At 50.6% G+C, this 12,986-nt stretch overlaps 1 protein-coding gene across 1 annotated transcript; it reads right to left on the reverse strand.

Annotated features, from left to right (window-relative positions):
* Window positions 1–623: 623 nt before the first annotated feature.
* LOC128726951 (nematocyst expressed protein 3-like) lies at window positions 624–1,571 on the reverse strand. Its single transcript, XM_053820800.1, has 2 exons — window positions 1,542–1,571; window positions 624–1,472 (listed from the first exon to the last, which is right to left on the reverse strand). Exons 1-2 carry the CDS (start codon window positions 1,563–1,565, stop codon window positions 642–644), a joined length of 855 nt encoding a protein of 284 aa, XP_053676775.1. The 5' UTR covers window positions 1,566–1,571; the 3' UTR covers window positions 624–641.
* Between the last annotated feature and the right edge of the window lie 11,415 nt (window positions 1,572–12,986).

The following is a 12,986-nucleotide window of genomic DNA, read 5'->3' on the forward strand; positions in this document are numbered from 1 at the left end:
TCTTTTAACTTTCCAATGGGGGATTTATTTTTAGCACTGAAAATTTCGGACGAAAAATGTGAGCTTGGGAAACAGTCCTTCAGCTGGGTCGGTTTACCGCACGTGGGCGCCGCCACAGAACGTAGGATGGCAAACGTACTTGCCGTGGGTTCCAGGTCGGAACGAACCGAAAAGAAACGTGCTGACTCACACACAATTGGCGGAGAATTCGAAAAATGACACCACTCCAACCATTACCAGAAAGAAAGGTTCAGATTGGAGGCAAGAAATTGTTTCCATTTTTGGGTTGAAAACAAAAAGCTCCAGCGTGCGAGAACAGGCAGGATGTGGGATTCTTTTCCACCGGTGGTGAGCTATTTTTAACCACTGCACCCAATACTTTCACCTCGGTGTATGGTTCCCGCGAAGGGGTTAATTTACAGCGTGCAATTAATGGTCGGTTCAGGCTTCCGGCTTTGGTTGTCACATGCCGAACACATCCCGCTAATTGGGACCGTTCGCAGAAAGCACACAATAATGACGACCCGTGCTGAGTTGCGAGTTACTGTGAATTTATTCTAACGTTCCATGGTAGGTAGGTACACTGGTAGCGATCGGTTTTGGGACCGGAAATGCGTCAATGGGCTTCAACCGGAGTGGCTTTAAGGATTGACGGGAGCCGACACTGGTAGGCCGTACTCGTTGAAGGGCGTTTGTTGTGGGACTCCAAAGGTCTCGGGGGTTGGAGCAACTGGTGCTGGTGCTGCTGACCGACCAGCTGGTTGTCCCGGTTGTCCTCCGGGAGCTGCTCGTGCAATATCGACATTCGAAGGCACACCGGCAAGGGCTGGTCCTTCGAAGGCTGGGTTGCTACCTCCAACCAGCTGGATTCCGTCAGGCGAACCAAATGCCGTTACGAAGGCACGTTGAGCTGGAGCGGGTGCTGGAACCGGTGCTGGAGCTGCACGAGCCTCAATGACTCCTGGAGTGGCTTGAGCTGGAGCTACTCCAACAGCTGGAAGAGCCGGAGCAAGACGGGCTGCGTACACAGATGGTGCAAAGGCTGGCACTGGAACGGAAGCGGCTCGTACGACGGGTGCAACGGCTGGTGCGGCGTAGGTCAAAGCTGCCACCGGACTTTCAACGGCAAGTGGAGCCGCGTAGGTACGGACCGTCTTAAGGACAGGACCGGCAACGAGCTGTGGGGCAGCGGCATACACCGTAGGGAGGGCCCTCACAACGGGAGCCACCACCGGAGGAGCTGGAGCGGTGTAAGCCAACGAAGTTGCAAGCGGAACGAACGACGGAGCGTAGCTGCGACCCACCACTTGGTTGTAAGCCGTTCGAAGGACTCCTTGGGTGGGTAGGGTGTAGGCAGCAGCGGTCACAACGGGGGCTGCTAAAGGAGCCGCTACTAGAGGCGCCCCGAGACCAGCTTCGACCGCGGTGGAACCAAACAGGACCACAACCGCGACCAGGACGAACTGGAAAAGCTACCAGAATGGGGTGAGAGAAACCATTTACTCTTTAATCCTTTCGCAAAGTGTCCTGGTGGTGCGTACCGAGTAGGTGGATGAAGCTGCCATGGTGCTTGCAGGTGAAACGGTGAAGTTGTCGAAACTGATGCCTTTCCAGACGCCCGCAAGTGGCTTTTATAATCCGATTTCACATCCTCACCGACGGCCTACGAAAGCTTCCCTCTCCGAAAAGCCCCAAAATTGGTGAGGGAAACACCCACGATTAGTAGAAAAAGGAAGGTTACCGTCCCCGCAAGAGAAACCGCACGGGTTGCTGCGATGCGCGTTAGATTTGAATTTAAATTGTTTCCATTTCCAGGCAGAGTGCATCCACGCGACGTCAGAGGCTGCTTCGATTCACTTCGCCCTGGGGGTTGGCGTTGAATTATGCAGACCCTGCCGAGGGGTCGAAGGAAGATAAAAAAAAACAAAAAACCGAAACCCAATCCCGTCTTAACCACACGAGCTGAAACAAATCAAATTCGCAACGAAACGAACAAACCACACACACACACAGCCAACAAAACATGAACCAAAGCACCGGAAAGTTGCCTTTTTCTTTGTTTGCCGGTATCCTGGTGGTGGTGCCGGTATCCTGGTACCAATCCGGCAGGTGAAAAGCTTTGAAAAATTAATTTTCTTACCGAAAGAAAAACTTTTTCCCACCGGATCGGTGCGCCGGTTGCCTCTAACGGTGTGCGAAAGTTCGAGGCTGGGTATGATTAAAATATGCTTCGTTTTTATTCGCGGTGAGTGAAACAATGCGAGGGAAATGTGAAGAAAATCGGCAACCCACCCCCAAAACCGAGGGCACACCCAATATATCCGCTTGCTCAAAGCCGGATCTGGGAAGCAGGCAGCTTACTTACATCTTGCATGGCTTCGCATTCGGGCGTTTGATTTCGAGCGAACCGATCAGCAGGCTCCCGAGAAATCCCACCGGTAATCATTGGATCCGGATTGGCCTTTTTCTGCTCATTGCCCTTCGCAGTCGGGGATGATGTGTGTAAATATTTGATCGTTTCAATTCACCACCCGGTTAAAGGGGGCCTTTTTATGGTGGTGGTGGTGGTGGTGGTGAAGATCGGCTAAAAGGCTGAGCAGCAATTTCCGCGGTTAAAGTGAAAACCCATTCACAATTCGATCAGCTGAACGAATCAACCCAAGGGGGAGTTAATTTCCCTTTCGAACAAGTGCGGTCGTTAAATCGCAGGAAATGAATCCATTCAGCTTGCGAATAAAGCAGCTTGGAAGCTGGAAGTTTGCCTACACGAGACCTCGAGTGATAAGCTCATCTTCGCCCGATTCCGAACATTTCACCGATCAAAATTGACGTGCGAGAGTGTGCGTCACGGCTGATTAACCGAGCCGCCCATTAGCTCATTAGTAATCGGCACCTTATGCAAACAGTGTGCTATTATTATGCTGCCGGAAAACCCCGGGAACCATGTGCGGCAAGCTTTCTCTTCGCAGGGAGGTTGGTTCCAGGTGACGCGGGTGGATTATTATATTCCCTTCACAGCCCACCGACGTGTCGTGTCCGCCGATCGGCGGTGCATGATTTGAGCTTAATTGCTTCCGAAACCGTACCACATATGTGCCGACATCGTCATCGTTCCCACCGTCAGTCTTCGGGACACTATTAAAAGATCCTGCCGCGCGATAGGTGCACCACCCTGTCCTGTGTGTTTGTGTGCGTCTTCCCACGAACCGGCAAATGGGTGGGATGAGACTAAAAATACACCAAAGTCCGTCCAGTTTGGGGTGTATTCTGCCAAAAAAAAAAAACAACAACAACCCCCGTAACCAATAAAGACAACGCCGATAACATGCCAACCAATGCGTTAAGCTTCAAATTAGCCTATTTATAGGGTTGGAAACACAAACGGCGTTTGCTGGCGCATCCATTGCTTACGTGTCCTGTTTTCGCGTGCGTGGTTGTTTTGGGGTGGCCAGGTTGGAGCCGATGCCGTAATTAAATCACGGGTGGTGCTATTTTTGCATCGCTTATTAAAATTGGCGTTCTAATTATAAAAACCGGTTACCAAAAATCACCACCCCATCGCGCACGTGTTTGGGATAAGGGGTGAATTTTATCAAAACCACTTCCAGGAAATTATCAACTCGCTCGATGGGCGTGTGGCTCGTTTAATGAAAGGCAGCTGACCTTCCATTCTGTCGGCGTTGTCAACGTGGACGTGGAAATATCGATCCCGAAACTTGCAACCCTACTTGTTTGAGCTGCACACACCATGATAGGGGCAACTTGCGTTAATCTCTTGCCCTTTTTTTTGTCATCTGTATTTTTTTCTCTCTTTCTTATTCTTTCTCTCTCTTTCTAGCACACACATAGACACATACAGTCACTTGATCGCTTTTCCCCGACACCGTGCGTAATAGCCATGGAAAACTAGATTGTTTCACCTTTTGAGGAAACCGTTGTCCGTTGGCTTGAAAACTTTCATCGCTCGAGATAGGTCGGAACGGTTGGTTCGGTCAACGCTAAAAATAAGTTTGCATTGTTTGAAAATTATGCCCTTATCAGCAGTGCATGAGCATAATGTGTTTAAAACGCCGTTCCCAAAGGCATACGAGAGATGGCGGCATGCTTTCCGAAAGAGATGCGTTGTTTTACATTAACCGTGCAGCTAACTCAATTACATTCCCATTAACTCGCCGCACAACTCGCTTGATTGACATTTTATCGACGGGCGTTTTGTGAGCGGGAGGTGCATACACCCGCCTGCATAATGCACACCCCCTCACAAACTCATCACTTTCCCATTAAAGCAGCGATTGTCTTTAGCGCCGCAGCGCCATTACACAGCATCCAATGGATCAGATCGTGCTGCACCGAGCACAAAGTGAACTTTATTTTCCATCTCCCAGCCCAGCCGGTGTTTCAGTTGTTCGGATAAAGTTCAAAGGTGAACCCGACTTCCCAAGCCACATTGGGGGGGAGGGAAATCGAAACCGGCTGGCTCCCGGAACTTTTCTCGCAAACGGTGCACCACGCTTCGATCGATCGAACGTGTGACCTTTTGGGCAGGCTCACGTGCACTCACGCTGCGATGTGTCCATTTTCGGTCCAGGAAGGAACCACACGAATTGAAAGTGGCGTAACGAGGGGGCCGGTGCGCCATTTCGCAGCTCATTGGTTTGACGCCAGACCAGCACGTGAAGCGTAGAATGACGACAGGACGAGTGGGTCAGTGTTTGCAAACGCTAAACGTTGATCCGAGAAGCTCGGGTACCAGCGGCTCGTTAAGAGTTGGGTGCATCCATTGTAGCAGACAGGTACGGTGATTATTTTACCGTGCATCGTTGTTTCATTCTCTGGCAGGCGAGTTTTAAGAAACACTCGTGCTATCAGACACAACAATAGGCTCGCTTCCACGCGCAACATAAACCTATTATGGAAGCCGGATGGATGAGCCTCGTGGCCCAGATTCAAAGCTAAACTCCACTCTGCATCCTAAACGGGGTAAACGGGATTTTCCATTTCCCGATGGAACCGATGGGGGCGTAAAATGTGCACTTCCCTAACCCCCTCGTGAAGGTGGATCGTAAACATTCGCATTCGTATTAAGTTTATTTATGAGCACCGCGCCATCGGTACCTTCTGGCCGGTATGCCTGGATATGCTGTCGATATAACATTGTGCACACGCCGGTGGGAAATCCGGGAAATCCCGCTTTGATGCCATTCCCACGGAAGCTGGGAATACCCAAGAGGGGGGGGCCAAGTGCATTTACGCGATTGCACATCTTTATCGTTTCCATTGTACGCCCGCCCGGAAGGTTTAATAAACCGCTGCCACTGTTGTGGCCCTGTGAATCCCCAACTCCAACGCGCCACTCGAGATGATCGATATGAATGCAGCCCCATCCTGGCGGGAAGTTTAAACCGATAAAAGAACCGCCCGTGTCTGTGGTTCCCTCGGTCGGGGAGCTATTTTAAGCGCACGAGCATATGAAAGGATGCTTTTCCGCTTTTCCGCATTTCCCCACGAAAGTAGCAACACGAGTGCAAAGGATTGCGCCAACCCGAACGAAACAACAGATAACTCCTTCAAGGGTTTTTTTTTTGCCTTCTCACTCACACTCACACACAGCTGCGTCCCCATCGTGGGTTGTCATTTAGCAGTGGGTAACGATTTTATCGTTGCATCTTCCGCGTTGGTGCATTCACGCCCTGCAACAGGTCGTTGCGACACCCACACACACACACACACGACCACAGCACCAAAAGGGGCCATTGACCTTTACGGCAACTGGGGCAGCCCTGCGCGAATGTTGGCGCCAAAAAAAAAAAAGAAAAGGCACACGCTCGCACGGTTCCGAGCACGCAAACCACCCCAGAAATTGTGCCGTCACCGCGAATGCGCCGGCAACCGACATCCATAACCGGATGGCCGGATGCGCGCGTTAGGGCGATGTCCCGATGGCAGGCCACCGGTGTGGTACCGGTCCCGATACGGGTACGCTCCTGCGAGCCTGTTCACGGTGGAACTCGTGCGCATTCCGAAACGGCACCGCGGTCTCCGACGACGGCGCATTCGAGTCCACCCGGGCTGTGTGATGGCCGCGTACCGTACCGATGCACCACGCCGGCACATACGGTCAACCCCTGGCGCGGGTGCACACAGGCGCACACGCGAACACCGACGCGGGCATGCCCGAAACCGGAGTGAGCGCCGGCTTTTTTTTTGTGTCCATTACTTCTCTCGCCATCTCGTCTTTCGGCGCTCTTTGTTATTGCGCTCGCGTTCGATGCCGGTGACGCAATGGGCAACAGGCCGCCATCATGTGGCCACGGTCGTGCAGGGCACGTCGATGGGTGGGAACACGCGCGTACACACTCACGCACGCTGGTACGGTCGTGGCCGCGTGGAATGTTAGCAAACGATGGGCTCCTTCCTGTTCGCCTGGTACCGACGCGTTCCCACCATTTTCGTCGTTTGCTGTTGGGAATTCATTCAATGGTGAGGTGAGAGTGAGCTGGAGGCATGGTATAGAAAAGGAGAAAAAAAATTAAAGTGGCACTTTGAAATGCTATGGGAGTGGATGAGAAACATGGGTGTGAAGGCTTATAATTTTAATTTAAATAATTAATCAACAAGGGTACGAGTGCATTTATGGAGCTTTTTTATTGATATTGAATTGATTCAATTGATTGATATTGAGAATGAATTATTGATAATGTAAAAAATAGCTGTTGATAATACATTACAGACATTGATGAACATATTTTAAAAGGACATGATTTTACTAATCAATTTCATTATAACCAATTATATGTCATAGTTTTTTATATTCATTTCCCGGTACGTGCTGTCGTCAAACACCATGATATGAACCGACCCGACGATTCTCGAGAGCCGAAATGCATCCATCTACGTCATCGATTGCAATGCGCTTGCCCCAACACACTACAACCCGGCGGTAGAAGCAAATCCCGCTGCTCGATGACGACAGAACTGACCTCCATTTGGGCCGGAATGTGCCGGAATGCTCGGTTAACCCGTTGCATTCTTCACCTGCCCCGGAACGTAGCGAGTTTAATGATAAGCGGTGACCCAACCAATTACTCGATCGACTGCTGACACGCACCATTCCCGGCGGTTTGTTCAATATTTGCAGAAGGTATTTCCTCCGATGCTGCGAACGGGGTCATGCATGTTTATTTAACACGCCCGGTACGGTAAAACATCCGTGCTCGAAGACCGTGCAATGGGCAATGGAAACATTTCCTTTACCGTCCGAATGATAAGCTTAAGGCAGGCTTCCCGGAATGAGTGTGCTTGCTATTTAATATCCCTGCTCAATGGTGCCGTGATTAGATCATGCTGTGGCATTGATAAGACAATTTTAAACAGCCAAAGCTATATTTAAGCTGTTATGTTCATTTATCTGATTGAGGTACGTCGTCTAAAATAGGATTTGGTAAACGGCGGTCAACCCTGAATTGGGATTATGTGCATTGCATCACCGGAACCATGCTTAATCCAAGGATATGGCAAACCAACGATCCTGCCATCATATTGCATCATGCCGATTTTGAATGATGCAACAACAATGAGCTTTTCGGGGACTCGTTCTCTCGACCATGCTATCGATTTCTGTGCATTACGAGGTACCGTGCGCCTACGAGTAAACTCTCTAATTCCGTAAACAAACCACAAACCGGTTCGGCTAATCCCAAACGCTTCTATCGCAACGCACGAGAACCCAACGTCACGCAGAATGATGCCGAAACGCAAACGTTATTTAAAATGCTGCCCACAGCGCCGACCACAGCGTGACACAATACCCTCGATAGGGCCCGGTTGACATTCCCAAAAGCAATCGGCAATCATTTCGATCTTATCGGGTGGAAACCCCAACAAAAGTGGGTTCACTGTAAGCGGGGTTGGGAAATGGTCAAAATTCTCAACAAAACATAGCGATAACGTGCACAATTATGAGGGCGAAAAAACCACAATTCGATAGGGCGTTTGGAAGACGCCTCGTTTATAAATAGCATCTTGCGACCCGTGCCGCTGGGCTTCGCTGGTCGCGTGGTGACGATTTTTCACGCCGCACACCGACACGTGACTCACGGAGCACGGTCAGCAAGAAACGTTCCAGGTTGAATGATTGCGCGAGGTTGAACTTGTCAAGCTGGTCCAACGAATGGGCCACTAGGGAAGTGAGAGGCGTTAGTCCCACTGCGGTGTTTGTGGTGTTTTCTCCTCTAAACACTCTCGTTAAGACAAATTGCAAGCGAAAACCCACGCCGTAGTTAGGCTGCTTCTGTTTGAATTTTGCGTTTAGCATCTCGGGTGTATTTCTTCCGCGTCGGCATATTGATTGCGCCCGAAGGTATGTATTTCCAAAGCAACATTGTGTTATTTTATCCGAGCGTTAATTTATGCAGCGTTTCCTTCAGCTTATCGCTGGAAAATTGCTTCCGTTGAGTTATGCCGTACAAATGCACAGCAACAGCAGCTTGGAGACCCGACTTTCGGACCACGGAGGTGATTAAAAATCACTCCGTTCACCGCCTACTGAGGTCGTGCAACCCAGGATAAGAAGCATCAAAGGCAGACCGCAGTAGATTCCCTCGAACCGTTATCTTCTGCTGTGCTTCTTCGAATCATAATTCGAATCCCAAGCGTATCATCCACAGATATTCCTTCCACTGCGGGTCTAAAACCAGTGACATGGCACAGATGGCCATGCCGGGATATTGTGTCTATTTGTGGGCTTTGGTTGCGTTACGATTTCTATTTGCCAATCCCATTGCGAGATCTGCCCACCAAAGCGCCACGGGGCTACATTCTCTCACAGCCCACCAGTTTTCGAGCCCCGACATGCTCTGATAACGACAACAGCCGGCAAACCTCGGACGATAAACAATGGCTACCGTAATGGAGGGTAGCCCAGCGTCCGGCGGCCTCCATTTGTTCGCCGAGTCTCGACCGGTAACGAGTATAGATTGGCCTTCGGGTGGACGACGTGAAACATAAATAAATTGCGCCTAGAAAACCACGCGCCCGGAACGGCACCGGGATAAGAAAAGACGCACCAACCAAGCGAGGGCTGACCTTCAGGGACAGTTGTTCAAAACTGGTGATAAGAATGGAACCCTCAAGCTAGCAAAAGAGAGAGAGAGAGAGAGAGAGAGAGAGCAAAACCCACCACCTGCCAGATGATTCTGTGCGAATAAACGCTAAATGTGAAAAATGTGCTTTACACGGGAGCCATCTACGCGATGCCTTCGGTTGGTCCGGAAATGACGCCGAAGTCATCCACGGACACAGCGTGCCAGCTGGCCAGGGGGTGGTCCTTTTCCACGTGACCTTCGATCTCTTGCGGTGGTCGCGGAGCTGAGCGTAACGAAGCGAAGGGATGTCCGGTCCAAGTGCTCGCCGTCCGGATGGACAGCCCGTGCCGTCCGGAATAATGGTGTGGTACTGACGATGGTTAATTTGCCACGACAAACGTGACCTTGATCCAATTTGATCCACCGACCTTTGCCGGCAACCGTCGGCGCCGGTGAGAGTCATCTTGAGAGCCGGTTCCTTTCACTATCACTAGGATAGTAGGGTGCATTTGCGCGCGGCGTGCACATTGCAGATTGCACGTTTTCATTTGGCTGGTCATTTGGCTAACAAGTTCAAACGATGCGGCTGTTAGCGTAAAGCGGGAGAAAACAGCCCGTTTGCACAGGAGAGGGGTCCTTTTTGTTTCTAAGAACCATAACACGGTTGGACAATGCCCGCTCACGTTGCTAAACGTTCGAATTGTGACACACGAGAAGAGAGGTGTTGAGAGGCAAAAATAATTGTATTCATATCGAAAGACGTTCAATTTTCGAGCAACAATTGATCGATTCACTAGAATTTTATCCCATTTTCCAGTGAGGGCATGTTAAGTGGCAAATGGGCAATGTTGACACCGCGGTGGTTTTGCTTACCAAACCCGTAGTACAGAAATCGAATTTCAATATGAAAATTCCCACTAATGCAACAAAAGGTCAGCTGTCCCGCTTCTACTCGTGGTGTAAGAAATAAATCCACCATTCCCGCGAATCGTACGCTTCGGCGGGTTTTCCTTCCGCGACACGCCAACACCTATACCGTGAAGGGCGAAGGTCTGAGTAAGCTTTTCCGTGGATTAGTTCCGAGAAAAAGGAGCTACCGAGCCGAGGTGCGGTTGTTCCGGCGTGTTGTCAGCGCGATCCGCACTTGAGATCTTATTTAATTAAACATTTAACGCTCCACCAATGAGGTGCCGGTGATGAAGCTGTTTAGGCGAACTAATGGTGTGCGATTGCGTGACGCAACAAGCACTTTTGGCAACGCTAACATTTGCGGGAAGATGGATTGGTGCCGAAACCCAAATCATTCTTGGGTCACGCGGAGACGCTCACGTCCCCATGAACCCCGAAAAACGAAAGCTCCATCATCATCTGGTGCCATTTGTCAGCGGCTAAGGCCACAACCGAGGCGGTAGAATTAGTCCCATTTTCGTCCTTGGGAAAGTAGGTTAAATCCGTTCGAATACATTCCCTCGCACAGGCACTCGTCCTTGGGCGGTTTTGAGTGAGAGTTGTCGGTCCGTCCTAGAATGGTGAAAATCCCAAAGCTCGGATGCTGACTTTGCGATTAGCTTCGGTGGGGCGGAATGACCTTCCCGAGTGGAAAGCCAAACGGAAGAGAAAGAATAAAAGGTTCCCACCGCCAGAACAACGGACGCCCGGACGTGGTGCAAACCAAACAAAACAATCCGTCATCCCGGTCCGCTGGGGTTGACAATCGTCTCTCACAGAGAAAAAAGGGCACTTCGTTCACTTCGAGACCCCGTTCTCAAAGCACGTGAATGATGTAAGCGAGCGCACGTAGCCAACGGCTCAACCCAGCGCTCCCGTTAAATAAGCATCGAAACTAACACTCTGCCTCCGGTGCCGAGGAACCATTCCGAAAGATAGATGACCCACTGGCCGACGACGCACCGAAACCGGGACGCGAAATGGATGCAGTCGACGCTTGACCTAGATTTTCTTGTCCTGCTTCCGGAAAGCACTTCATCCCGACCGGTGGTGGCGTTCTGTTTCGCGTTCGATCCACGTTCGAGCCTACGCTGGCGATGTTTGCTTGCTCCTGTTTCCGGGCTTATCCCCCGTAGAACGCAAGGGACGGCTGATCCGGGTTCAGCCACACCCACAGGCCAAGCATCCCGAATGCTGCCCTGGAACGAGGAGGCTTGTTCCTAGTTCCAGGCTCGGGCTCGCAACCGGAACACTTGTAACGTCAAACTATGACGTCATTCGGTGGATGGTTTGGCCTAGTTTTCCAGGTGTCCTTCCAGCGAGCAAAACTCCCACTCGCCGCCACCGATCCGTCCTTGGCAGACGGTTGCCCAGACAAATGCGTCGGTGGGAATTCGGGTTCGGGCTTCCCCGGCTCCGGGAATGCGTAATAACGCGCAGCCGAATTTTGTACCGTACCTGCCGGCGTAGCTGTGTGTGGTTTTACTTTACCCCGATGGAGGCGCCTGGTACGTGACGATTGTCATGCAGCATTTCGCCCGTAAGTTAGGTGGGCTTTTGACGAAAAGAAATTCCTACGCAAATTTCTAGGGATTCATCTATTGAAAACATTACATTGTTGTGTATTTTTGACGGATGCGAGAGGTGTTGTGCTGGTACACAATTGGTTCACCGTCAGCGATGCCCGAGCGTACGATCTCGTGGCCTATTTCGAGGGTCTTCCTTCCGCCTGCCATCGCTGGGTCTGCTTGCGTGTTTTTATGCGCCCACGTGGTTTGCCCTACCCCCGGTGGCCTTGAGCGAGTGGAAAATTGAACGATTTTCCAGGCACCCAGGTTCGTGGCTGAAACGATGGAAACTTTCCAGCTGCAGTTCCGGCGTCAATTAGGAAACACGTTGCCGCTGCGGTAGCTGCTCACGTTTTTAGATGACATTAGCTCGGCTAACCTTGGACTCTTGGGTAAACGCTTTGAACTTTGAACCAACCGGTCTCGAGCTGTATGTTTATCTTTCATCGGCAATCATAACGACGGCAATCCGGGAGGAGGAAAAGCCTTTAGGTTAGAGTATCATTTCCAATCATAACACCATTTTCCAATTACCGTAACCGTCACAATGTGAGTGGATGGTATTAATGTACTAGGAACATTATGCAAAATAACAGGAGCTTTCGTCCTGAACCCTACAACACTAGCACATAAACGTAACGTAACACTATAGCAAGGCTGTTACAAGGCATAGCCTACTTGGGGATGGGTTTCCACACAAGCTCAACGCTCATCCCGTTTAACCGGTAACTTTTTCGGCTCCACTCGATCGTAAAGGGCCGAAAAGACGCATTATTAAAAAATGCAAAACCCGCCCGAATCGTATGGGTAACTGCTTTGCTGAGCGAACACCAGCAACACCTCGTAAAATAAAGCTCACCCTGGGCGTACGTGTGTGTTAATTATGCATGTACACATTGAAAGACGCTACCGCCATTCGGTTTTAGTGCCGTCGCGCACAATGTAAGCAGTCATTTCGACGACAAGCGTAAAAGCTATTCAAAGATTCACGCAAACCACTCCCCAAAGCAACACCCACTTTACGACCGGCAAACACGTTTTAACCATCAAAGGAAAGTCTGGCAGGTTCGTCTAAGATTTTTTTGGTTTTGTCACGGTAGTCCTTCCAAGATCCCTCAAGAACCAGTCACCGTAAAGAAAGCTCTACTTAGGTGGTTGCGAAACTACTGACGGACCTTACCGATCGTAACCAGATTCTGAGCCTGACGTCACGGCAGTCAAAGTTTTCTCCGTCGCCGGCTGTAAAGGCTTTTGGGAGAGTGGGACGGTTTTTTTTTGCCACCGACACCGTCAACCATTCCAGCTTCATGTCCGTGTGTTTATCACTCCGGCCAGACCAAACCGGTACGTGCCCGGCACCGGCAGATGGTGTCAGTCGATCGTGATG

Source organism: Anopheles nili, chromosome 3, assembly GCF_943737925.1.
Source record: "Anopheles nili chromosome 3, idAnoNiliSN_F5_01, whole genome shotgun sequence".
In the NCBI taxonomy this organism is placed as follows: domain Eukaryota; kingdom Metazoa; phylum Arthropoda; class Insecta; order Diptera; family Culicidae; genus Anopheles; species Anopheles nili.

Excerpts from the sequence above, each read along its gene's own strand:
- LOC128726951 (XM_053820800.1), bottom strand. The coding sequence starts at position 1,565 with ATGGCAGCTTCATCCACCTACTCG. Across the intron at positions 1,473-1,541 it reads CAGCTTCATCCACCTACTCG|CTTTTCCAGTTCGTCCTGGT; the intron begins GTACGCACCACC and ends CCATTCTGGTAG.